The 27,220-nt window shown below is 38.5% G+C and overlaps 2 protein-coding genes across 7 annotated transcripts in view; both read right to left on the minus strand.

Annotated features, from left to right (window-relative positions):
- MCCC2 (methylcrotonyl-CoA carboxylase subunit 2) overlaps positions 1-14,824 on the minus strand; it is a 40,182-nt gene extending 25,358 nt beyond the window's left edge. Inside the window, exons 1-6 of the mRNA XM_063320334.1 lie at positions 14,623-14,824; positions 10,274-10,340; positions 7,188-7,272; positions 6,833-6,934; positions 6,131-6,258; positions 3,965-4,077 (exon numbers count right to left, since the gene is read on the minus strand). Of these exons, the coding sequence (XP_063176404.1) occupies positions 3,965-4,077; positions 6,131-6,258; positions 6,833-6,934; positions 7,188-7,272; positions 10,274-10,340; positions 14,623-14,754 (627 nt within the window). The 5' untranslated portion in view covers positions 14,755-14,824. The remainder of the gene's footprint in view (positions 1-3,964; positions 4,078-6,130; positions 6,259-6,832; positions 6,935-7,187; positions 7,273-10,273; positions 10,341-14,622) is intronic.
- Positions 14,825-15,442: 618 nt separating this feature from the next.
- BDP1 (B double prime 1, subunit of RNA polymerase III transcription initiation factor IIIB) overlaps positions 15,443-27,220 on the minus strand; it is a 53,320-nt gene continuing 41,542 nt past the window's right edge. For 4 of the 6 annotated variants that reach the window (XM_063319309.1, XM_063319304.1, XM_063319307.1 and 1 more), the window contains exons 35-42: positions 26,523-26,703; positions 25,305-25,365; positions 23,573-23,762; positions 21,933-22,149; positions 21,003-21,045; positions 19,807-20,095; positions 18,250-18,487; positions 15,443-17,900 (exon numbers count right to left, since the gene is read on the minus strand). In XM_063319309.1, coding sequence (XP_063175379.1) covers positions 17,772-17,900; positions 18,250-18,487; positions 19,807-20,095; positions 21,003-21,045; positions 21,933-22,149; positions 23,573-23,762; positions 25,305-25,365; positions 26,523-26,703 — 1,348 coding nt within the window. In that variant the 3' untranslated portion in view covers positions 15,443-17,771. The remainder of the gene's footprint in view (positions 17,901-18,249; positions 18,488-19,806; positions 20,096-21,002; positions 21,046-21,932; positions 22,150-23,572; positions 23,763-25,304; positions 25,366-26,522; positions 26,704-27,220) is intronic. The other 2 variants (XM_063319305.1, XM_063319308.1) reach the window with 2 other exon arrangements.

Consider the following 27,220-nt stretch of genomic DNA (forward strand, 5'->3'; position numbering starts at 1 on the left):
AGTTTTCAGTTTCTTAAACTATATTCAGAGTCACATGATTAATCTGCAGCATTTCTGTTGTGCATTTAATAAAATACCTCCTGGTAAATACAAAGATAACATAAGCCTCTAGAAATGGGAGAAACTTGCAGAAAAAGTTAATTTGATTTTTTTCCCCATGATTTGTGGGGTTTTCCTACTCTTAATTTTACCATGCTTATTCTGAAAAATGGGCCTGCATTTAAACTTTAACTTGGGTGTTACTTTTTCCAATACATAGATTGGAATATGTATATACTGGAAAAACCAAAATTTACCTGTCAAATAGTACAACCTAAAATTCCCAACTAATGTCCTACTTCCTGACTCGATTCTTTGAATAACTGCATAGGAAATTACTCAACAGTGCAATAAAACCCAACATTTCTGAATGCACATACAGTATTTCATACCCACTGATCAGCTCTCCATTGTATCCATGCAGCATATGAGTGTGAAAGAGCTTAGGAAACGACTAATTAGAAGCTAATCACAGCTTTCTGATTCACAGCCATACAGACATCAACGCAATTTAAAGCTGCAGTAGGAGTATAATAAATTAGTCACAGGTAAAAGTGGAGGGGGAAATTAAAAGCAACATAGGCAACTGGAGAAAAAAAAAAGCGCAAACAAAAAAGCAAACACTTTAAGGGCAAAATTGAGAAGGGCTGATGAGCTGCTGAAACAGACCTTCAGGCTGGCCATAACACAGAATAGCAGGTAAAAAACTAGCAGCACACAGACTCCCATTTCAGAAAAATTAACCAGAATGGAAATCAGAGGAAGCATAATTTCCTAACACCATTTCCTAATGAAACACCCTCTCAAACAGGGAACATGATTCTTGCTACCACAGTCTGTTAGCACAGATTTACAGATGTTAATAGTGTCTTTTTGAAATGACACGAAGGATAGAAACACCTCCCAAACAAAGTACACCTGTATTAAAACCTTTAAATGAAGGAAGTACTTCAGTAAATGTTTTTCCCAGTCTACCATAAATATTTTAAGAAAGCTAAACTTTCACCAGTGTCATACCAAGCAAAACTGTGTTTTATTAAAAGGAAAAATCTTTCCTACACTTAGTTTTTATTGTATAGGAGTACAATGCTACTCTTAAGACTATATGGTAATCGAAATTAAAAAAAAAAATCAACTTTATAAGGAACTTTACAAATACATTAAAGTTGTTTCAAGATATTCAGGAAAACACCTGCATGACTTCAGAGACAGGCATATCTAGAAACGTCCTGCCTAATGACAGTAATTTCAGCCTTGCAAACTGAGTTTACATATTCATCATTACATAACATCTAAAAATCACTACTCCCATACCAGATAATGATTGGAGGCTCTAGGAAAAATAAGGTTTACCAAAACTTCTCCTAAAAAGATAATTCAGCAAAACAGCCCAGTGACTGTCTCCTTTGACACTTGCTGTTCAACAAAAATGCTGGAACCAATTTTATTCACACATGTCCTGGTTCCGGCGGGGATAGGGTTAATTTTCCCTGGTATTCCATGCCCTGTGAGCCATGCCCGCCCTGAGCTGCCAGGGGAGGGGGCAGGAAGTCGCCGCTCGGAGCGGGCTGGGGCGTCCCGGGTCCGGTCGGGGAGCGGCGGTCCCGTAATCGTGTTTGTATATGCCTCTGTCCGTGTTATTGTTGTTGTTTGCCTGTTCCCTTTGCTGTTCTGTTAAACTGCCTTTGTCCCAACCCACGAGCTTTGCCTTTTTCTTCTGATTCTTCCTGTATCGGGAAGGCCCGAGTGAGCGGCACGTGGCTCTTTGTTGCCGGCTGAGGCCAAACCACGACAACACATGTAAATCTAAAGTACAACCTAGACCTATCAGTGACTCCACTGGATGGCCAGCTTATGAACAGTCTTTTTTCCTAAACATTTTTGTTCTAACTAAACAGTGATTTTCCTCTGGAGACCTAGCTAATCACTACAATTGCTCCACTTTTATGTTGGAAAGAACTGCAGAAGTTAAACTATGGCAGACTTTCTAAAAGGATTTAGTGTGTTGTTGGAATCTTCAGCCTTGGATTTCTCTAGAGGCCATGGATTTCAGGATTCTTTGGTATTGAAAAGATGGTTGAAGATTTGAAGCCTGACTTGCTTCCAAAATGTGCCAGAAAGGTATCAAGGTAACAAATGTTTCCTCAGAAATCATGCAAAGCCAATGTCTGCCATGTAAGTAGGAGTCACGTGGAATACCGTATCCTTGACCAGTGCATCTGCTGCACAGTGGAAGGAAGTATTAGCTTCCGCATCCTCCCTTTGGACTAGGAGATTCAAACAAGCACAGCTTCTCACAGAGAATAAATAGCACTGGTTTCAGCCCAACCATGCCTCTCAATGACAGATGTTGGTAAGAATGAAGAAAATAAACTATTTCCACTTTACATTAATGATGAGTTCAACAGTCAAGTATGTCAAAACAATACAGTGATGAAATACTTCCATGACAGTACTCAGATGAAACAGCAAGTAAGCTAAACACTTACTCTGCTTGAGGTTCCAACACCTACTTCCAAGCCTACTGTTCAAACCAATTTTTCTTCTCAGGTAGAATATCCTGAAAATTTCCTTCACCTTCTTTCATCCAGCCAATTTAAAGTGATAGGCATTGAACTGACAACTACACCCAGCAGCAGGGTCTTGAAATTAAGATAATTCAGTGAAAATCACCAGCCCAGAAGTCAAAAAAATTAAAACATTAGTAACTACCACCAAAGCAATAGAAAAGAGAATAATGTATACCATTATGCTATTTTTATATATATATATATATATATATCAATCACCAGATGACATATTGAGTAGTGCAGTCAGGCTCCCTGATCTCAAAAAATATATAACAAGACCTTGGAAAAGTTTACAGAAGATAAAGTAGGACCATCAAAGATATGGAACACTTTCTGTAGGAAGAACAGCTAAGTAAGTTTGAATTCTTTGGCCTGCCAAGGGTAGAAAGCGACAGACATAGCAGAGGGCTATGTAACCATACGAAGAGGCTGGGAGCTGACTGACTAGACAGCAATTCTGCAAGAATGACGTGGTTGTCTGCTTTCCCAGAACGTTCCTTTATTTGGAGGTTATCTTCATAGACCACGGATGACTCTGCGCTCCCTGGGAGGCTCTCACAGGTCCCTGCTGACAATTCCCTTAGCAAGCCCAAGACTACTCTCCTGAAGACCAGGGTCTTTATCCTGCTACCTGCCTTGCTCACCTCCATTGAGACCTTATACTCTGCCTTCCACTTTCACTGCAGCCAAAGCCGCCATCAGCAGTCACGTGCTCATTCTTCATGAGTAACAGATCCAGAAGTGCACCTCCCCTAGCATGCCACCTGCGTCAAAAAACTGACCCCAACGCACTCCCGAAACACAAAACCACTTCTAAATCCAGGAACTGTGACTAACAGTAATTCTATGCATCATTAATGCATTAGAAAATAACCTCACTGTCAGGGCACTTTTACCATACAGAACATCAATGTACAAAATGGATATATAAATATACGCATACACCTGTTAATAGAAAGCACATCTCATTTACTAGCCATCATCAAGTGGGTCCTCACATTTACAACACTGATGCAGAATAATCAACTGTTCCAAGAGATTTCCTAGCACTTCCTCACGTGGCCCTACATACTATGTTGTCAAGTCCCTTCTTCTCCCACTCCAAGACAGGAGCAGGTAGGTCATGTTATTAACACGAGGGCCAAGAAATAAGACAGCTTCTTCTAAACTATAATGACTTTTTGTGGACAGTTAACTGTGTTTACAGTGCCTCCAACTCCCAGACTGGGCCATCGGGTCAACACAACCCACTGCTGTCAAAAACAAAGCATAGGTACAAGCCTCGAAGCCAGATAAAGGCAGAAAACAAAAAAAAACTAATTAGTACATTTCATTCTTAAGTAAAAGGAAATTACCTGTGGAATTCCTTGTGAGGACATGACTGCTTGATTGTAGAAAATACGGCCAAAATGATCTCGATCTGGAAATACTTCTGCTTGCCGAGGCAAATTTGCTCCTCCTGAATCAACTGGAGTGAATGAAAATGTATTAACATGTCTTTGAACTTGTTAATATACTTAACTGTGAACTTGTGATATACTTAAGTTGTTGGTAAAGTATCTGCACATTACTTAAAATATACAGCAACTGCTATCACTAACACTATATGTATTTCCATGACTTTAGGTATATTAGGATATTCTTCTGGAAAAAAAAAAGTGAAAATTTGAAATTTGAAAATGTCCATGCTGCCCTCCTGTGAAGCAGGGTTTTGATTCTTTCCCCTGCCCTTGCAGAACCGCTCTCCCAAAACAGCATCAACTCCAGCAACTAGACAAACTCCAACCTGGTGTGGTGAAATGAGCCATCCCTGAACACAAGAGAAAATGTCCACTGACTCGGTGAGAAAGGGCCCCAGGTATCCACATCAAAATTAACACCTAGGCGGCTATCACTGAGGGAAAAGGCAGTTCAAATGGCATGAAAATTACATCAGCAAAGTGCTGACTGACTACAAAACACTCCCTCTTGATCACACGACTGAAATGAACTGAAACGAACTGAAACAAGCCCAGGTACAGAAGTTGCAAAGGTAAAATAACTCACCAGGTTTGAGTGATGAGCAGTGTATATACAGGGAGTATACTTCTCAAAGGTTGAATAAAAAATTAAACTTTTGTTTCAAAGGCATATCTATGTCCCACAGTTCCTCATTCCGTAAGATCTTAAAACAGTAGAATCACATGCAATTGCTCACTGATAACTTACTAAAAAAATAAGCGTTGTCTGAACAGATAGAATTTGCTGATAATTCAGACTAAAAAAATCATACAGTTGTTTTGCAAACAGCAAAGCTAAGTTTCTTCTGTTTATTATAACTAAGATAAAACCTAGCCATTCCCTTGCCTCCAAGACTCCTTCCATTGCAGTATGACAATCCCACAAAGTCCTCACCACACCATCCCTGTATTCACTCCACCAATACTTTCAAGTTCACATTTCTCCTAATCCTTCTCTTGGTATTCTTTGCATGTTTGGCCTGCCAGCAGGGCAAGAAATTACAAATGCTTATGCTGGCCAGGACCTACAATTATGTTAACTATTTAACTAGCACAACCATCCTGACCCGCAAACCAACTAATGCCTCTCAGCTGCTATGTAAGCTGCCAAGCAGAACAAACGAGGACTAACCCACCCTATTTTTTAAATGGAGACAGTAGAAGGGTCTTTCTCCTCTGATGTTAACTTAAACAAAATCCACAGGAATACACACTCTCTTAAATCCCTCTGTCAAAACTGGCTGAAATTTGTTAATGGATTCAAAAGTTATTGGGAATTGAGGCTAAAAGGTAGACACTGGCAGAAAGCTCTTGTATTTTTACAAAATCAGGCTAAGAAAATACTACCTCTAATGTACTAAAGACATTTGGCTGTCTGATCTTAATCTTTAATAAAAGTATACATAAGTAAAACTTACATGAAGATCTCACAAAATACTGATTTAATAGACTAAACTCAAAATGCAAAATAATACACAAAGAAATTTCTGCTTCAGTAAAATTCATCACAAATTGTAAAAATCTATTGATCCAAACTATTATTGACGCTTTTGGCACTGACACTTTTTTTATTTCTTTGGTATGGTCTCTCATACAGCTACATACTCCACCAAAAGGCAAAGGAAGTCTTTTTTTTTTTGTTTTAAACTGTAATTTGAATTAAGACTGGTTGAGACTATAGGATGGATTGCTCAAGCATGACAGAAGGGAAAGCAATAAGAAAGAAGTGATACAATGGCACAGTTGTATCTGTTTCTTATGAACTGAGCCCTACAGCACTGCAGAAGATGGTGCTGAGAAGCTATAGGTACCCTCTAGGTTAAGAATTGCCACCAATCTGTAGATCTAACACAGTATTGATGAAAATTCATTTGAATATGTGTGTCTAAAATACATACCTGGTTAGTCAAATCTGGGGACACATCAGTCTCAGCAACATTTATTTAAAGAAACAGTGTCTTATGTAGAGATCCTGAGCTGCCTTTAACACAGGACATTTGCTGTTTCTGCAGTGGGACTTACCCAAATATAGGCAAGGGAGATGATTTTGCATTGCAATTTCTTGAGCACGTAAATGTTTCTTAACTGTGATGGGATAATAGGTACCACCTTTGACAGTTGCATCATTAGCGACAATCAAGCATTCCACCCTAAAAATAAAACAAGTTTATGAGAGAGAGAAGTATTGCTAATGAGGAAGCATGTTTGTTGGTTAAGAACTAGAACATGCCAAGGACTCAAAGCCCTGATGCTCAAGAAGACCCCTCCTCACCAGCACTCCTTCAACGCACATTGCAACAGCATTCTCAGCACTACGATGTCCTGTTTCAGTCCCTTAACTCCCTAAAATAATGCTGTATAGCATCATATTTAATTCCAACAATAATCTTGGAGGTACTTTTAGTGAGCAAAACTAATTCTTAGCCTAGAATGCTGTCCTATTTCTTGAAAATTGCCTTACAGGTGCACTAATCTCTTTCCTTCATCGGACAGCAGAAACTCTATGTGTATTCTGCTTTAATATGGGACACACTAGCCAAAAAAATACGTAAAGTCACTTCATTTTAGCTAAGACTGAACAAATTAAGATACCAACTTTGTTGATTTTTTGGGTGTCAGAAATTAAACACTAAAAATGCTAACAGCTTAACACTAGAAACTGAAAAAAAAGATACCTTCTTCCTTTTCATATCATCAGTAATGTAGATCATTGGTAACTCTCACCCAGATACTCGTCCAATGCCTGTGATAATGCCTCCTGCCGGTACCTCTTCATTACCATACAGCTGGTAACCTGCAAACTGGGAGAACTCCAAGAAGGGAGACCTGAATAATGACAAATATAACACAGTTTAAAAAAGGAACTGGCCATATTTGCTACTGAATCTCATTTAGAAGGTTAAATTTTTAAAAATGAGATTTTTTTTTTAAGAGACATGAGCATTTCGAAGAACGCTTCTGTAAAATTTCAACTGTGTTATTTGCCAGCATTTATGGAAACTAAAGAGCGGAGAAGCCTGCTGCAGTAATTACCCACAAAAGAGAACCTGAAGTGTTTTTTAAAAACAAAAGTACCTACCCGGGATCAATAAGCCTGTCAATTCTCTCTCTGGGTAACAGCTTTCCTCTTGATGTGTGAAGCTTACGAGCTTTTTCTCCACCTCCTGTAATACAATAGTAAATTGCTAGATTTACTGTGGACACAGATAGATAAATCACCACTTATATTAAAACTTAGAATGGAAGCACTGATGAGTTTCCAGTTTTTGAAGTATGGATCTTAATAATGAATTTAATAAATAATGGTTTCCACTTCAAACAGATTTAAGGTATTGATAAAAACACTTGCTTTTCAGAATCTACTCCATTTTCCTCCTCATTTTTATAGTTAGTCTTGAGGTAAAGACTTTAATAAACACAGTTGTCTGAAACTTTCCTCCACTGCTTGGCAATGGACAGAAAGGCTCAAAGCACAAACATACAGACAAAAGCACAGCGGTAAGAACTACAAAAAATACTATTCCCCAAATTTGTTTCAAAATAGGTATGCTGAATCCAATCTTGAAAGACAACACAATCTGGATTCATTCCCTCAGATCACTCCGAAACTGTAAGCAGAGTTCAGACACATAGCATTTAATATCAAGTTTATCTTTACTTCACTTCAGCCCTTTACTTGAGGTCATTCTAAATCATATCTTTTGCTCTCTAGAGCTTTGTGTCATTCAATATGTAAGATTTGTTGACACACTCAGCCTCTTTATAACAACAGCTTATACAAACATTGTCTCTCTGTGTAGACAGATCACTGATCCACCTCATCATTCTAAAATTGTCTTCCCTGTCCAAAATAAAGAAGCTGCTATTTTGCTGACATTTCTCCCAAAATCTCAAGATTTCTTTGTCAGCTAAGCATCACTGAAACAGATCTTTTAAGCCCACCTTTCAAGCCCTTTCTCTCACCCCCTTCCTTGATCACTATGCGCATCATTTCCTACCTGTTAGGTATGCCAGAAAGCACACAATTTATTTCTGATTCAGCCTGTTCATTAGGTCTGTATATCCAGCCTAAGTCTAAATCTTGCAAATTCCTTCTGTACAAGTTTCTTAAGATACAACCTCTTACATGCACCCACAGAGCTAATACTCTCATCCAAGTTCTCAATATCCCACATCATGATAACTACAACATTTTCTCTGACCTCCATCTTGCCTTTCTCATTTACACCCAGACTAATGCTGCACAAACAATTTTCCATCCTGTGACTTTTGTCATCTCTGTGCACACCCCCTCTTCACACACAAATCGCAAATGCTTGCCCTCCAGGCCTTGTTGCCATTCTACTGAACGTTTGTCTTCCAAGATCAAGATGTTTGCCTTATCCTACACGAGCCTCCATTCTGTAGACTGTGAGAAGCACCATCCCTGACAATGAAACAAACCTGGAGGCATTTAATTTGAAATCCCTTCTTAATTTCTCCTTTACAGTAATGTCTACGCAAACCTCACTGTAACTGCTGATGTGCTATGATTGCTGCCAGTCACAGACACTAAAAGTACCTCTGTTGCTTCTTGTGCTTGCTATCAGAAATCCATCTGTTGTAATTTATCATAGCCTGTACATTCTTTCGGGCAGGGACCATCTTCCTGTTGCACAGATGGGGATTACTTGGTAAATGGGATATGGGTCCACAAAAGCCCTCCCCACTGAAGTAACAGATCAAGAATGAAGTATGCCTTACAAAGACCTCAAGCAAGAGCTCATCCTCTGAAAGACAGCTCTTACAAAGAAGATGATGTTGTACTTATCCTTAAAAAGTATTCAACATAAGTACCTAATTATTCTCATATACTTAAATGACAGGCAAAGCAATCTCAATCGGTATCACTCAAAATGATGTATTAACATCCTGGTAGAGCTCCCTGAGATGGAGGAAAGATGAGGGCCATGTTCTTGTCCTGTTATCATGTAATGGGCAAGAACAGGAACACGTGTAGCAATGAAGAAGGCCATGATCACTAGTTCATGAGTCAAATAGGGAACTGCTGAACAGCCTCTACACCTGTAAAAGACACAGCGTTCATGGGTTTCAGCATCTCCTCGGGAAATCTCGGAGCTTTTTTTCACAGCAAGCAAGAAAAAACACTATGCACAAAACCTTCACTGTGTTCCATTCCAAAGCTGTGAAAGAAACTGCACTATGTAAGAAACAGTATATGAAGAGACAAACAGTATCATGATGGGCAAGAAGTGGAGAATTAAAGCTGCATGCTAAACCTCTGCCAGCACAATTAAGCGTTTATAAACCATTTTCATTTTATTGCCCCCATCAATTATAGTCAACTGTAATTAATTCAGGTAGTCTTACAAGTCAAGAAGATGAAACACAGACTTCAATCTTTTAAACTATTACAGAATTGCTTTTGTTTGCCAGCACAACTGCAGCTAGGGTCTCTGAAAATTCTCTTGGCACATGAAGAGACTAACATGCAACTTGAACAGATGCACATTTGCCAAACCAATTTATTATAAAAGCAGGCAGCAGTGCATGAAGCAAGGAAGCAGGTGAAGTGGAAAGTGTATCAGTAAAAGCCTTTTATTAATAATCCTATCTACTTTAAAACACATTGCCATTAGAAACATACATTCTATTGATTACAAAGATCTTAACTGATTAAAAATTAACTGACTCTGAATACCCAGTTTTTGTTATCTACTTGCTTACTTTTTGCCTCTCTGGCAATGAAATTAATCTTCTGTTTGACTAAATCAGCTTTGCTTTCATTTATGTCTGCTTCCAGTAATTTATGGATTTGCTTGCATTAGGATATTGCTCTGATATTCAACTGGCAAACAAAAAGTATGTTAACACACTAGATACTGTGGTAAACAAAGAAATTTTTTCTAGCTAGCCTGAGTTACTTAAAAAAAACCCTAAATTTTGAACCAGTAGCTTGGATGTAAATCTTTTAAGATTTACTACTAGCAGAAGACGCTAAATCTAGGTTTGAACAGATAAGCTAACATTTCAGTATGTCTACTATAATCCAGCAAATATGTCGTATCTGAATGAACTGATTAAAGGGGAAAAAAATTCAAAGAACAAAACTGGTTTTTGGATCAAATTTAAAAAGTGTTTTAAAATCTAGACTATTACACTTACCTAATCTGATTTTTTCTGCTTGCTCTTGGAGTTCGGTTACCAGTGCTTTCATTCGTTCATAGTTTTCCTAAGTGGGGAACAAAACAGCATTTTAAGTTTAACCAAGAGTGACAGTATTATTTTTACTAAACAAACACAGAAAGTACAAGATTTATTTCCCTTCCAAATTCCATTTTTACCTTATTAAATACTGGTTCTGTATTGTCTTTTAAGTAATAACATTTCTACCTCTGCACTGGCTTTCCTCAAGCATCCCAAAGCATTTAATGAACAAGCTTCACAAAAACTCTGAGTGCATTAGGATTGTAAAAGACTAGTACCAAATTTAATAAACAAAAATAAAATTAGTCATTACAGAGTTGAAGTGCTATTTTTCAGGTTTTGTTAATTTTTGTTACAGGTTTGTTTGCTTTTTTAATCTAATTTTGTAAAAAACATCACACAGATTCAAATTAAGTGCAGCTATCTCTCTTGTACCAGAAGATGAATGACCTAGACCAACCAGAATTTGGCAAACACTTTCTACATTCTTGTTGTTTAGGTAGAAAATAAAGATAAAACAAAGCTTTTAAGAAATAAGAACTCTGGTCTTCTTGCCAACAGCCCTCTTAGACAAAGACTCTCAGTTTTGAATATGAGTGATATAGTAGTGAGCTTATAATTTCTATCAGAATTATCCAAAACTCTGTGTGTTCACTACAGTAGTTTTTTTGCCATTTCTTAGGAATTAAAAGATATTAGTCAAGCTTAGTTTTTTTCAGACACATTAAGAGCTATGTTACCTCTTTGAAAAGTGTAACTGCAATAGAAGAACATGATAACCGCTGCATAAAAAAAAAAAATCATACTGCCGTGTTTAATTTGTATTTAAAAGATGTTAGTCTACTTTGACAGAAAAAAAAATCTGGTGACTCGTTATATTTGGACTTGAAGACTCAGAATTAAGGTTTCCCCTAGAAGCAACAAGTGTTGCAGTTCAATTTGTTCAGCTCTGTCTCAGTCACTGATGCAAAGCAGGAAGAAAATAAAAACGTACACAGGCACCTCGCATTCAAACTGTTTTAGCCGCACAGTAAGACTTTCAAAAGAACACATTTCACCCCCTTTGTAATTGCTACAAATATATTAAAAATACGCTATTGAAGGTAAAAACAGGTCTTAGCAATTTTATCAGCTCGTATACACAGTTCCCTTTATAAGGTGAGCATTTAGAGGTCATCCAGCAAGATCAAGGTGACACACTGAAACACCAAGTGCAATTCCTGAGCCTCTGCTAACTCTTGGGAAGGATTCCCCATGTTCTAACCATGTGCCATCTGCAAAATGGCTCACAGCCTGCACTTGTATGAATTTTGTACTACCCAATTGCTAGCCAACAGCTAACACATCTCAAGATACTGATCTTGGTTAACTAAGTCTCTCTGATGTGTGGTGCTATCTCACAGCCCCCGACTACTGTGGCACAGGAGATCACCAGACTTCTGCATCTCCTCCCTCCCTTGTAAGGGTCTATCAGTATGTCCACCACATTATTCCCCTTTCAGACTATTTCTTTTGATACCTTAATCCTCCGTCTCCCTGCCCTACCCACAAGCACAGCTCCAACACCTACCTCTATGACTGTTTTTCTTCCTCCTAACATGTGAAATCACACTGCAATGACCCACCCACTGGCAGTTTTACCACTGTCACAGCATCCCAAAAGAACAAGAACAGAACAAGCCATGTCTTGTTAATTTGACTCTGCTGGTCCTAGGAGAGACTATGAACAGTAACTGCAGCCACACTACCCCAGCCAGCACTGAAGAAAACAAAACCTGCTTTTAAGCCTTTCCAAAAGACCCTATTTACAAGTCCACTTTTCTCCCCTGTGAAAAATCTGTAAAACGGACATTGTCATTCCATACTTTTAAAAATCTGCAGTTGTCACAACACCCAATTTTATTGCATGTGTGAGCGTTCAGCTTGTCCAGCTGGCTCATTTTGCAGCATTAAAAACATAAACATATTTTCCCCATTTCTCCTTGTTCAGACAGTCTGTTTTCTCTAAATATATTCACCTTTTGCACACAGTACTGAGCTTAAAACCTCACCTTTAACATAGGAAAAAAAGGTAACTAAAAATGGCAGAGGAAATTAAAAGGGGCAGAGCAATCACCATCATAAGCTTGTTTATCAGATCCTGAATTAATAACTCACTGTAGCTTCTTTAGCTACTCTACATGAAAAATTGTGAAAGGACTTTTTAGATAACCTATAAAAAATATTGTACGCAAATATGTGAGTTGCTTAAATTCACTTATTTTCTGTCCTTATCTTTCATGCCTCTAATCAGAACACATCATCATTATACTTCACAAAGGAAAAGTAAAGACGCCTTGAGATCTTACTGTAGGTTTTGAATACGCACAGAAAAGGCTCCTCTCAGAACCGTATGTCCGAGTTGTAACACACCATTCGTGGGCTCTTCATTAATTAAAGACACAAAGGCCAGTGAAGTGACACAAGTTCTTCCTGGAAACTGGCCCTTGCACCATTAAGTTCCATAAAATCCTATTATTAATAAGAGGGCTTCTATGAACTTTAAAGCAAAATCAAGAGGCAAACTCTACAGACTAATCCTACAGTTACTGCATGAGCTAACTGAATTACTGCTACACAAGCAAAGTGGCCATAAGAGCTAATCATTGGAATCTTTACACAGATTTTCCTTTATTTTCCAGAATTTACACTCACTCATTTTTAAATTACATTTTTACGTGTCTGGTTTGAAAGACAGTTTACATTATGAAGGCCAGCCTGTCTAGCTAAATTCACAGCCAGAAAGGCAAACATTAGCTAAAGAAGGCAAGACCTTCATCACGTATCATTATGCCTTCTTGTGTTTGCACTGCTACTCCCTGTATTGCTTTTATTTCAGATGGTTAAGTGCCTTACAGCAGGGACCTCAGCTCTTTGTGTCTGTAAAGCACTACATCCACTTACAGTGCTCTATAAATTATTTCTAACAAATACTAACACTATTAGCTATTTTACCAAGCCTTGCCTTTTTTTTTTGAGATTGAAAGGTACACAGAAACAAATGCAAATCTCACAACAGCTTAGCTGAGTAAACACATTTATTAAAATATTACTCTTTGGGGTTTTGGTATGCAAAATATGAACATACACATACATATACACACTTCATACACACAAGCTTTGTACGTGTGTATATATGTACACATACTAAAATTTCACAGATGTTTCAGTCACCTAACTTCTGACCCAAAATTTCGTTTCTGCAAAACCAAACACAGAACCAACGGAACTATTTCAATAAGAACACATCTTGTTGCTTCAATTGCTGGGTGATATTTTACTTGGAACAAATTTGAAAACAAACACATGCCCTCCAACCAGTTTTGATCCACACCCAAAACTCTGTTTTTCTCAGCCTAACTGTAAACAGGATTTTTATCTTGAATGTGATGACACTAATAGTGGTCCATTAAAAATAAAACATATTACACCAGATACAATTACTGTTCTCTCTGTAAAGATAACTGTAATTCCACTTAACCCTCCTCAAAAGATGATTCTTTCTCCTGGTATCCCGTTTTCTGAAGGCATGCCCATGACTTTCTAAAACCGTTCCACCTGTCTTCAACTCGGGAATCAATTTGCAAATACAAGAACATTTCCAATTTTGAAATCATCAGACACCACCTCCAACCGCCCACAAACTCCCTGTCTCCGCTTCATTAGTGCAATATAGATCAGCTCTTCAATACTGAAACACAGTAAAAGGTGGCATTCTGATTTAAAAAAAAAAAAAAAGGTGTAAAAAAAAAAATCTATAATAAGGCAGGTGATGGTACAAACCGACGTTCTTTTTATGCGGTACCTCAATGAAATAAACAGAACTTGGCATTTAAGAAGCGTGACTGGGGGAGACTTGGCCTGAGCGCACGGTGACCTCGGGCCAGCTCAGAGGCCCACGTTTACCACGTACCAGCGTATTAAATGCCTGCTGTAATATTAGTTATTAAATGGCGCTGACTGACTTTCACTCAGAGCCGACGTCACCCGGGTTCGTGGTCTCCCGCGCCGGGCCCAGGTCCCACAGCCACCCCGAGCCCTCAGGGCCGGGGCCTCCCCTCAACAACCGGCGGCATCCCTCACAACTAAGGCCTGGAAGCGGAGGGAGGCCACGGCGCCGCCGCGGCCCGGACAGCCCCAGCTGCCGGGGGCTCGGCACCGCTGCCCGCCCCCAGACCCCGCCCGCCGGATCCTCCCTCCCTCCCCTCCGCGGCCTTGGGGCCCGTCGGGCGGAGGGAGCCGGAGCCGGGCCCGGCGGCCCGGCCTACCTGGTAGAGCGTGGAGCCCGCATCGGGACGCGAGCCCACCGCCGCCACCGCCTCGCCATGGTAGGGACGGGCGGCGGCGCGGCACAGCAACCGCCAGCGGCCCAGCAGCCGCCGCGGGCCCAGCAGCAGCATGGCGGCCCCGCCGAGCCCAGCCGAGCCGTCCCGAGCCAGGCGCCCCGCGCCGCCACTCCCCTCGCCGTAGCCAATGGGCAGAGCGGGGCTCGGGCGGCGGGGCTGGGCCGGGCCGGGCAGCCGCGGCCTTGACGGCCCCTGCCTCCCTCGTCCTGCCTGTGACTTTGAGGATTAAACTCGTAAAATGCAAAAGGAAAAACAAAAAAAAAGAAAAAAAAAAAGCCTGTCCTGCAACTGCGTGCTCCATTGGGTCCCCGCGGCCCCAGGAGCCAGGTAACGCCTTTTGGAAGAATTTTGTTCATATGCTTCACTTTTTGGACAGGATCACTCAGAAAAGCCCTTGCCCTTCTTAGGAATGTTCTGTCATTAACTGCAGAGATGCTACAGGGGCAGATTTTTAAAAATCCTGACCTCTTTGCTCGAGTTGCTTCCTCGTCAGAAAGCTTTGCAGTTTTCCAGCATCCCGGTTTTGCTTTGTTTTTGAACACGGCTACAGCATTTACAAAGAGGTAACACCGGGAGGTCAGATACCAATTCGGCCCTGTTTTCTACAACAAACCCACACACACGACAGCAGAGCCCTTGTGAAAGCCAGAACTCCAGCCATTCCTTCAGCCCACACCTCCGTTAGCTCACTACACCTATGAGCATTTAGAAACAGCAACTGATATTCTAAGAAACAGGAAACACAGGTAATATAAAATAATTTATTCACATAATTTACATACAGAATACAACTACTTTCTTTGAAACAGAAAGCTTGTATGCGATGATACAGGGTGCCAGACAACTCTTAAGCAAAGCAGTCTTATGCCACATCTTCGTAAAAATGCTAAACTAACAGGCGTTGAGATTTCACCCATCTTTTCTTACATTCTTCACCATTATAAAACTTTCATACACAAAACAGAACACAAAGTTGTCTTATTCCTATGCAAATTAAATTTGTTCTTTAAAAAAAAATTCCTCTAACAAAGTGCATGTGATTTACTGCAGGGAAAAAAATGTGTAGCCCCAATTAACAAGGTAGATAAGGCACCTTAAATCTTCATAATGAAAGAGTTGTGGAGTCTTTTTTCCTTGTAATATTAATGCAAGCTAAAATGTATGCAACTAAATGTAGAATAGTTATCACCTCAGAAAATACTTAGGGCAATTATTTTATAGCCAATCCCCACAAATCTATTTTTAGTCTCTATCAGTGCAAGTGATTTAAACATGCCACATGTATCAGGAACTAAACACTTGCATACATAAAATAATATCTACAAGATAAACAATACATGGAGCTTTATGTATAGATTATTCTGTTTCATAAGGTTTATGGTAAGACAATATTTAGATAAACATTTCAAGTTAAATGGATTAGGCAAAGCACAAGATACTGTCTGAACAGAAACTGTTGTTGGTGATGGTGTTTGGTGTTTTTTTGGGGTGGAGAGGAGCTGACAGTATGCTTTCAAGTAAGTTACTTTACACTGGGACTGTTGGTCCCTTTTCATCACCTCAAGAAGATGCTGCTGCTAGCGACACTTGATTGACAGAGGCCTGCTAATGTAGCAATTTGCAATAACAGTAGCTTATCTGTGTATTTTTCCTTATTGACAAAATTTTAAAGGCTCCTTCAGAAGCCTTGCCAATAACTTCTGAAAAGGCAAACATTCTCAAACTGCACCAAGTACCTCAAAATTAATTAGATATTTATATGAAAATATTTGCCAGTAAATGATTATCCGGTCCAAAGCTGAAGATATGTTTCTTGAGAGCATAACAATATCATTTAAACATCAGTTTCACGTTCATAATAAATAATTTGTTTTGCAAAAGTACCTCCTGGTATTAAGTAACAGGAGAAAAATTTAGACTACTTAAACCTACACACTCATTTTTGTGTAATAAGGAGTTTTACAATAAATATTGAATCTTTCAGTGACCACCTGACTTTGAGACTGCATGAACCTTGTTACCTCATCAAGCCAATATTCTTGATGAGGCAAGTAAAAAATTATACTAAAATCTAAAGCTACACCAGCATTTTATAGCAAGTTACAGTACAAGCAGACATGCAACATGAGGAAAACCATTCAAATTCAACTGCTTCAAAGCAGCAAACCCTCAAAGCAACCACACTGTATAGTCATGGTTTACATCCAATCTCTTTGTGCTACTTTGCACCAGGGAAGCTAAGGAAGTCAGCAGAGATACAAACACCTACACATAAAGCCAAGGAAAAGAAACAGTAACTATCCCCTTGTTTTCAACTTTAGAAGGAAATTAGCATTTACAGTAGTAAACATTAACCTCTTCCTCCCACTCCAATAACACAGTTCCAAAGATTAACACTGTGTAGCATCTTTTAGTAAGTTCTGTTTTTTCAGTTGTTCTCAATACATTTTTAAGGAACTAAACCCATTTGGCTTTTCAGGCTAGGATCTTTTAATTTATGTAATCAAAAAACTCGTACAAAAATATGTCATTTGGAGATGCTAATACAAATACCTGCAGTGCTGAACATATCTATGTGTTTACTACACTACTTCCAGTATTTGTGTCCCGATCTACAGAGATTACACTATACATAAAAGGTTTATTCCTCCTTCTAACACATTGATATAACGTACTTCACAAAAAGAAGTAAAGAACTTGTATAACCAGTACCACAAGGCTTAGCATTAAAATTCAAAAGGATACTTGTCACAAGATTAAGCATTTTTTCATTGCACTTTTCTGGAAGATAGTCACGCACCCATTATCAGCCTCTAAACCAGTGAAACTATAAGCCAGCAGACAGTGGTCTGGTCCAGTGAGATCAATGTAGTGGTTCAGATGTCAACATTTTCAAAGTATCTAGGTTGCTTCAGAAGGAATCTGTTTCATCTTTATGGAATTTATTGTCAACAGCTTGGCTGACAGTAAGTCTGGCATAATGAACATCAGAACAAATCAGAACTTTTTAAAAATACTCTTTTCTTGTTGCATCAAGCTTTCAGATCCCAGGTTTTTATAAAGCAAATTTGCTATTCTGAATCATCCACTTCCATAAAGATGTCACTAAAAAAATACTCAGAGATTCTGGTTGGCTCTTCTTCCTTCTCTTGATCCTTAGCGCAAAGGGGTGGCTTCTCAGATGGCTCATTACTTGGAACCTAATAGAAAAAGAAAAGGCTGCTCATAACAGTCTTAATCTGTTTCTGTGTCTGAGTGTGCGTATATGTTTATGTGTGTGTATATATATGCACTTGAGCTTCCAATTTAGGTAAGAAGTTTAGCCAAAAAATTGAGAGTTTACTGAAAACAGGGCATAAGTAGATCCATATGCAGAGAAAAATCACAAGCTCCTTTGTGTATTTCCTAGACATGCACAAGCCAGGAGTTATTCACTGGAGCAGATATCTCTCTCAAAACACTACATACCCACCTACCCACTCCTGAAACAATTCATTCTCTCTTCTGCACATGTCAAAAATGCAACACCATTCAAAAGTAAACACATACCATAACTGCAGCATCAGCAGCTACATTCTTATACTCCACAGATGATGTGCTTGTAGAGGGAAGGGAACAAGATTCCCCATCACCCTTAGTGGATGGAGTGAGTTTTTTTAGACTTCGTTTTGGAGTCACAATCCGAGGCTTTTGGATCTTCCCTCTATTCCCTTTGGTATCTTCTGCAGACTCAGAACTACTTTTTTTGCAAATTAAAGATAAAAATCCCAACGGTTTTCGTCCACCCCTGTTGAAAACAAGTACAGTCAGGATGTCATAGGATTGCTCCATAAAAGGAAGATGTAAATTGTATTACAGGAATCGAATTCATTACATAGGAAATAAACACACAACTCTGAGATCTATGAAAATTTTAAGAAAAAAAACCAAAGTCATTCTGAGAAAGGCTTTTGTATTACTGAATATTCTGGTACAAGAGTTTTTCAAAGAGTTACAGAGACTCTTGACAATCTCTAACCCTGAGAACAGGAACCTACTATTTGCTACTAAGCCAGAGCCTGTAACAAGCTATCATATCTTCAGAAAGAGATTCCAAGAGGAATGCAGCCATACTCCTAAAGAATGAACTGAGAAGAACATCCTTCATGTAATCAATGGAAAAAGAAACCTGATTCCCAAGGATGGGCCCACAACAGATTATCTTAAACACCAGAAAGAAGACTATCTGCTGCAGGGTTTCAGCCTGTTGACAGCACCATACCTACTACCGGTGAATTTACGGAAATCACAGTGATGAGGGAGGTATGGAGAGTATCAACTTTTCATGTCATTAAGAGTTTACAACTTAGAAAGTAAACTTTAAGGCAAGGATTTTGATGTTCATGCATCATTACCCAATTGCTGCGGATGTCCCAGGTACAAATAACCAGTTTTGGTACTCACAAAAGCGCAATGAAAGTGTAGATTACAGTATCAGAAGAGATCAGTGGAGCACCACAATCAAAATCAGTTAGTGCAAGAGCAATAGAGATAAGGGACTCAAACACTTAAACATTATAGAGAGGTATACTGAAAAACCCACAGTCGGATAGATAAGAGGAATATCCTCTGAGCTGTCAAGATTGAAACTCCTTTGGGGAAATGACACATCTTAAGTTTGTCCTAAAAATCCAGCGTGCCAAGTACTACACCAGTAACAAATCTTATTGGCAGAAGGACAAAAATCAAAACAAGTGGATGGGTGTATATATCAAACCATTAGACTAAGCTAAGGAAAACAACAATTACCCTAACTCTTTATCATAGCTGACATATCTGCCTCACGAGAGGCATCAGTCAGTGTCTAAATAGACATACCATACATCAGTAGTGTCCCTTGGTCAATCTGCTCATGTAATAAATAAAATAATTCAAATTTCAAAGCAGACAGATTGATCCTTTCTAATTTGCTGAAGAGGACAGGCACTGTAACTCTTAGCCATATAGGTCTCAAACAATGGTACTGCCCTTCTTGTAATATTAAGTGGAAAAAGGATATAAAAGCCTCAACATGGAAACAAGGTCTTTTTTACAGAAAAGGCTGACAAAACATTATTGCATAAATACCTGAGTAATGGAGTTTTTGAAGATGATGCCAAGCTTGCAGCATGTTCCAACTGTCCAGATTCATGCACATCCCCCTGGTTTCCTTGTCCACTTGCTTTTCTGTTAGAGGTTAATCTGGACATCACCTCCTCTTCCTGTTTGGATGCCAGATTCTCAAATGGTGCTTTCCCTGAGTTCTCCAAAGTCTCAAGCTGGCTTCTCTCAGCCAGTGGTGACATAGACTCAGACACCGATGCAGATATAAGCACTTTTTCCTTTGCTGAAGACTCTGTTTTTCGAAAGGGATTCTCTGTAAAAGGTGTTGAAAGTCATTCAAAGACTTGTTATTTAACTTCAGTGATAACACAACAGCCCAAAAGAAAAGCATGATGTTAAGATGGCTTGCACCACTACAATGGAAGAACTGAATTTTTCTTCAATTTTTTGGGTCATTTTATTTTTCGAAGTCACCACTAAAAATTAAAAGTTCACAGTCTACTTTTAAAGTCTGGAAGACCTTACACATGTTATGGGGGAAAGCTGGAAAAGCTGGTAGCAATGTGGTTTTACAGCACAGCACCCCCCCCGCCCCGACCTGGCCCCATCCTTTACAGCACACCATAGAACTTATTCAAGTCATCTAGCTATTTAAGTTTCCACAATTTCCCTTTAAAGTCTTTTTCAGGCCTAAAAAGTAGTTCTCCAAACCCTTCACAGGCTCAGATCACTGAAGATTGCATTGTCAGCAATTCTGCTTTCCCTCTGATCCTTCAGAGGCGGATTAAGCTTTCAGACAATTAGACTGTGTATGTATTTTATTAAAGGACAAATACAAAATAAAATTAAAAAATGTTTTGGCATAGTGTGGTTAAAATACCAGCTAATACCTTTGGTTATTAGTGCTCTCCAACAGGTGGAAATACTTGCTTAAGAGAAGGTATCATGTTTAGTCCAAAAATCCTCCCAAATTTCACAAGTAGACAAGCTATAGCGATGCCTTTGGAACCATTATCAAATAAACAGCCAGTTATGTAAACCAACACATCCAGCTTATACCAGAAAACATGAAATGGTGGTATTAGGGTATTACTGGGAAAATTTGTTTCTACTTTTATGTTACATAGCCTCAGACAGGACTATTAAGCACAACAATCAGTATTGATGTATTATGCATTTACATTCATCACACTTTGTTTTACAAGTTTAAATTTACCTACCAGAAGCTACCATTGGGGCACTTGTGGATTTAATCGAATAACCCTGTATTTAAAAAAGAAAAAAAAAGTTATTTCTCTATTTCTGTCAATATAGAAGAGAAAATGAATGTTGATAAAGTTGTATCATGCATGTACAGTTCTAAAAACAGGAGCGATACATCTTCAGTACACTATCATTCATCACTTAACTCATTTCCTTAGGAGGCTTCTCAAGGTGTTCTTATGACAAATGAATCAAGACACAGATGTCAAGATGAGAGGTAAGAGAGGACTGTTATCCAGACCTTCCTAGAAAAGCTCTCTGAATCATGCGAGGAATTATCACCCCTTCCCTCACCCAGACACACTAAACAATTTTAGCCTACTCAAAAAACAAATGGTAGTCACTGCCACAAGCTTGGTCACATTCTAAAAGCACAGAGAGAAGCCAGAAACATGCTGGCCAGTTTTTATTGGCAGTCTGTTCTTTTAAACTAATACCTGCTATGTTAAAAAATGGTATGAACATATCTAACAAATTCTCCATGTAACAGACACCATGAGGAATCATAACACCATTCACTGAACCTGGACAGCCTGCCAGTAATCCAAAATACAGCCAGAGTTTCCCCTCCTGCTATGTCATTGTTGTAAACGCTGTGGTGAGTGAACCAAGTAAGACCTATTACCAGTCTGCATAATAAAAAAACCTGAAAGCCTACAGATTCTCCAAAAAAAAATAATACTTAATATCAAAACTAAATAACAAAAACTGTTGTAGAGTTCAAAATAAAAAGGAAAATCAATACCCATAGACTGCTTTTAAGTTGTACAGGCAATACATTGTTAAGCAAGTGACACCATTAAACAAAAAACATAATTAAAATGTTCTCTTAAGTGTTATGAATCTACACTATGCAAAAAGACTCACTCACCAAATCACCATCTCACCTTATAAGTGGTTTCCAAGTTACCTTCCACTGCAACAGCAGACAGAGTTTTCTTGGCAGGAGGAAAATCATTCTCTTCAAGCTCAGCAGCTGACCTTTTTTGAGTTGTCTGCAAATTTCGAATGGGCTCTAACGACGCACTCTCTATTTGTTTGATTTCCATACTGCTGTTTAAAGGTGCAGCAAATTCATCAGCTGCAGTTGTCAAGGATCCAATACTGTTCATACATAAAGTAATTATTACGACCGTACAAGAAGCCAAAATTTACCCTGTATAACATTTCTGTATGGATATTACATATAAATCTATGGTAATACTCTTTCTTACTTAATGTCAATATTAATTTCAAATGTACTATTTACTACCAAGAAACATTTTGCTGTGCTATCTTGAGTTAGAGAATTTTCTAGTTGTAACTGAATCTAGTTACTTTAGAAACTGTTCTGTTTGAACTCCACTTGGTATTTTCGTAAAGTATAAAAATATGACAACTGATTAACTGCTCTAGAAAATCCTAAAATACAATACTACTTATACGTGCAGTTGAATCTTCATCCCCACACCCTTCTACCCCCTGCAGTATGATCTCAAAAGACAGCAAGACATCTAAGGAAGCCGCAGAGACTAGGGAAACAGAGTAAAGCAGCAAGGGACAGTGAGACAGAAGATGTACCCTAACTCTGCCTGTCAGCAATTCTGCCTATTATCAGTAGCTCCACAGGAGTTAGAATTCTTACATTGTGTAGCCAAAATTCATTGTGTAGCCAAAGACCTATCCTTTCAGTAACTAAGGGAACGACATTAACATCTGATGTTACAGGACAAGGTCCTCCACAGTGATGTGGAATTGCATCACACCTCCAGTTATGATCTGAGGACTTACAGTAATAATTATTTTTTTTCACAACTTTGCAACACTTCCTATTCTTCAGAATGTCTTTTTCCTTTGACTGTTGGGCTTTTTCCTGCCAAACTGACCAGGAGATTTAGTTCAACTGTAAAGTTGAAATAAAAATTTTGTTACATCGCATTGAGGAGTATTCCTTGTAATGGAAACTCAAACCCTTTGTATCACAGTACTGCAAATTAGCTGTTATTCTGTTGAGTAGTTTGTTTGGTTTTTTCAGCTCTTCTGCCTTTTGAACATGGCATAAACTCAAGAGAATGATATATGAATTAATGTCCACTGTTAATCATGTTCTCCAAAGTCCATCTACACTAAAAATTTGGAAGAGCAATTAATAAACAGCTACTTTACAAAACTCTTAAAGTACTGTAAAAATGCAAATATGCTTAGATTTTTCATTTCAATTCATTTTCATTCTAAGTATCCATGGCAGAATAGACTCAGGCTGGACAAATGACTTCTACTAAAAAGGAAGACTTGCTTTAAAGGGTAAATTGTAACTAAGGTTGACACCAAAATCCCAGCTAACTAAACCACTAACTTTAAACCACTAATGAGGTCTTTCTCAAACCTGATTAGAGCCCTTTTCACTTTCTTAATTCTCTGACCAGTCTGCCAAAATTATTTCCTCTTCCATTCCTTCTTTTGATAAGTTCTAATCTGTAACGCGCATTCAGGGAACAATCAAGGTTCACAAAAAGTGTTTCACTTTGCTCAAATATAAAGCATTTACCTCTCCACTTCAGTCACGCTTGTTTCACTTGTATTTATTGGGCTGATAAGTATTGGGGCTGGTAGTAACGGTTCTGAAGTTTGTTCCAGCAAAAGAGATGCATCAAAATCTTTTGAGTCAGCTGGGATTTCCACCAACGTTAAAATGAATGTCTGTTCCTCCTCCGGACATCTATGATCATTGTTCACTACTAGAATTTTTTTTTCAGAGAAATAAATAAATAACAAAAATCTATTAGTCAAGTTTGAAATTACACTGTTCTCTTCATGCCCTCCCTACTTTGAGTAATTAAATTTTAGGCACTCATATCTCCATGGAAAAAGGCACCAGGGATATTCTTGAGACAATATGCTTCCTTTCTTCTTAGAAGAGATACACATCATCACCCCCTGGAGCCTATTCATTGCAGTGGAGTCCTAATTACCATTCAGAATTAAGAATATTAAAAATGCCTAGTAGGGATGGAGCTTTCTAAATGGGTGTTCTAGCAGTAAAGAACAATTTGCAGTTTAATAATCTTGTGTAACCATGGTCAAATGGTCCTCTTTTTTTTAATTGCAACTGTCAAGTATTAAGAGGTACTTCTTTAAATGGCAGAAGTCTACTATTTTGACAAGTAAACACAAGGATTTTTCCTCTCACTGTAGACTTGCAGAAGAGGACCTGAGAAGTATAGTCTAGAATTTAATAAATGAAAAATATAAATAATTTAGTCTACAGATGGACATTAACAGATAACTGCCAACTGCCATCCGTTAGAATGAATTTAAGGAGAGAACATTTGCAAAGTTTTCAAAAGATGGAAAACAACAGTGCCGCTCCATTGCTCTCATTCTTGATGATGTGAAGCTGCTATTATTTCAACCTCAACTCACTTCGGTTCTGTATCTAATTAAAGATGATTTAAGATGCTCTGTCCCAAGATCCTTGCAACAACAGATGTCCAAGAAGTATTAGCCCTATCTTTTGCACATGCCCAGGAGTTACAACTTTGGACTGCAGCTTCCACGTAAAGTAAGTATTCCGTGCTTCTGATGCCGTGATTTTCCCATACCCGAGACAAGTACTGGTTCCAAACCAGCTCCATTTCAATGTGTTTTAAGGAAAAGCAGCCATTACCTTCATGCCTTTCATCACATCTAATCAGTTAGGCGTTAATTTGCTGACTCACTAGAGCTAAAGAGGGAAGTCTGGTTGTTTTCTTCCTTTTTCTTCCCCTCTTCTCCTTTCTGCCCTGCTGCATACTTGCACAGTCCAGCCCTCCTACTCACACCACTCTGACACTGGCATTCACTTGACAATTTCATGAGCCAGTATAGCTCACTAAGCCAGTGGAAAACTACACAGGTTCTCTCCCTTTGTCACGTTCAATTTTTGACGAATAAGTGCGTCAGAGACTCATAAAAGACTCTAACAACTGCTGAACCTAGCACGAGGTAAGCAGCAGCAACCCACAGCAGGGAGGAGAGAGTAAGTAGTTTCCCTTCCACTGATATTTAAACTTAATGAAGTGTCATTCAAAAAGTTCCCAAGTCTAGTTTGTGTTAGTGAAATGTAATGGTAAGAGGCCAGGGAGGGGAATGGCACTGTGCTGTGGGTCATTATTTTTTTAATGAAATATACTGATTAATCATGTCAATGAAAACATGTTAAATTTTTTTATTCATCTTTGCGTAATTGCAAGATACACAAGTGTGGGCTTTTGCTAACTTAGAATATTAGAACATTATACCTGAAGTCTCTTCTGTGCTGCTTACACATTGCTGTCGAGAATCCTGAGCACAAGCTTCCTTCTAGAAATAACACATTTGAAATAAAACAAGTTAATTAATCTGAGAAATAAATAGAAAACAGGAAAGAAAAAAGGTAAAGAGCCAAAAAAATCTAATCACATAATCATAATTGCATTTTGTCAGCTTCTACTTCTAGCTATTCTAGGTTGAAGGATATCAGCCTGACATGGACAAGAAACACTTGGGGAATATAAAATTTATATGCTGCCCATTGTCTGTATTGATGATTTGTCAAAATAAATTTATACTTCCTACAGCACAACTCTGTCAGAGATGACTCACGTAATAAATTTCTCAGTGGCACTAAGAACACAAATTCCCCCAACCATTACAAAACCACCAAGTGCCAAAGAAAAACACCAAGCTCTACAACTCATCTATCCCTTTGCTTTCATGGCATGTACCTTTGCTAAAACCAGGAATACTCCACTGCAAGTTGCCTCTTCTCACACTCTGCCAGTCCCGTAAGAGCCAAATCCTTCTTGTACCTTGTTCTAACATGAGATCAGCCTTGACACATCAACAGGCTGCACTGGGGAAACAAGCTACTACCCATCAGCTGTTCCACTGTAACTACAAGTACATTGATCTCACGCAACACTAAAAAACCTGAGGGAACTGAGAATGAACCTTTCTCTCATGAAGGAAGAAGATACACAAAGGAATGAATGTGAAAGACACTTTGTCCATGATAATATACATGTAAAACTCTTCATTGTGTTTTTAAATAAATGGGAAAGAGTATAGCAAAGGATAAAGTTTGTTTTAAACAAAGCAAATGAAGATGTCAATGAAAATGCTGCATCCAGCAGTGGCATTTTCATTTTAATTTTAACAGATGTAAGATTATGAGGTCAGACTGAATGAATACATGAGACCTGGGTAACTTCTTCCATCAAAACTCTTTAAAAAATTGGTCAAAATTTTGCTGAAATATTTATCACTAATTGCTGAAATGCTATAAACTGAGGCTTGCAAAGATTAAGTTTGCCTGAAAGATGAGGTTTGGTTATGCCTTTGCAAAAAAGAAAGTTTCATTCACTAGCTGAAGTAGCAGGTCTTTAAAATGGGTGAGTACATTTACACTGAAAACCTCTTCCTTTACAGAATTTCAGAAACTGTGCACTTCTAGACTGTAATTAAATTAAGTTCTTTACCTGAGTAAAGTTGATTGTGCACACATTTTTCTCAGGAAGACAAGCATTTTGCTCAGGAAGCCCATCCACAGAACATTGATTTGGATAATCCTGTAGTCCAGAGTGAGATTTTTCAGGTGGCGGTGATGCAGTTACCTGTCTTAAATCCTCTGAATTTCCACAAGGATTTTTCTTCTCTGTTCTGTAAAGTATGTATCTAGTTAATTTGAAACCAAGTGAAGATACCCGTACATTGGGTAGATTCTTTATAATTATTTAATACGAAGCTTATGTAGTTACAGAGAAACAGAGCACCTATTTAAAAAACTACATCAGTCTGCTAAACAAAAGGCATTATCTTTGAACAAGTCTACATAAAGTATTTCAGGAAAAAGCCTCCCTAACACCACTAATTGAGACTTTACTACTAAACGTATGACCAAGCAGGAAGCCTTACAAGCTCATTAACATTTCCAAATTGATCAACTCCTTAACATTTCCTTTCAGATGCAGTTTCATGGGATGTAATTAAGCAGCAAGTACTAAATTCTGAAACAGCAAACATAAGTTAATGTTTTACCTCCAAAAGCCATACGACAACATGCAAGAGAGAAAAACCTTAAAAATAGAAGTCTAAACTGTACACTTATGTGCATAAACACACACAATATCTGTAATGACACTGTTTCCATCACAGATGCATACTACACATGTACTTC

This window comes from Chroicocephalus ridibundus, chromosome Z (assembly GCF_963924245.1).
Source record: "Chroicocephalus ridibundus chromosome Z, bChrRid1.1, whole genome shotgun sequence".
In the NCBI taxonomy this organism is placed as follows: Eukaryota; Metazoa; Chordata; class Aves; order Charadriiformes; family Laridae; genus Chroicocephalus; species Chroicocephalus ridibundus.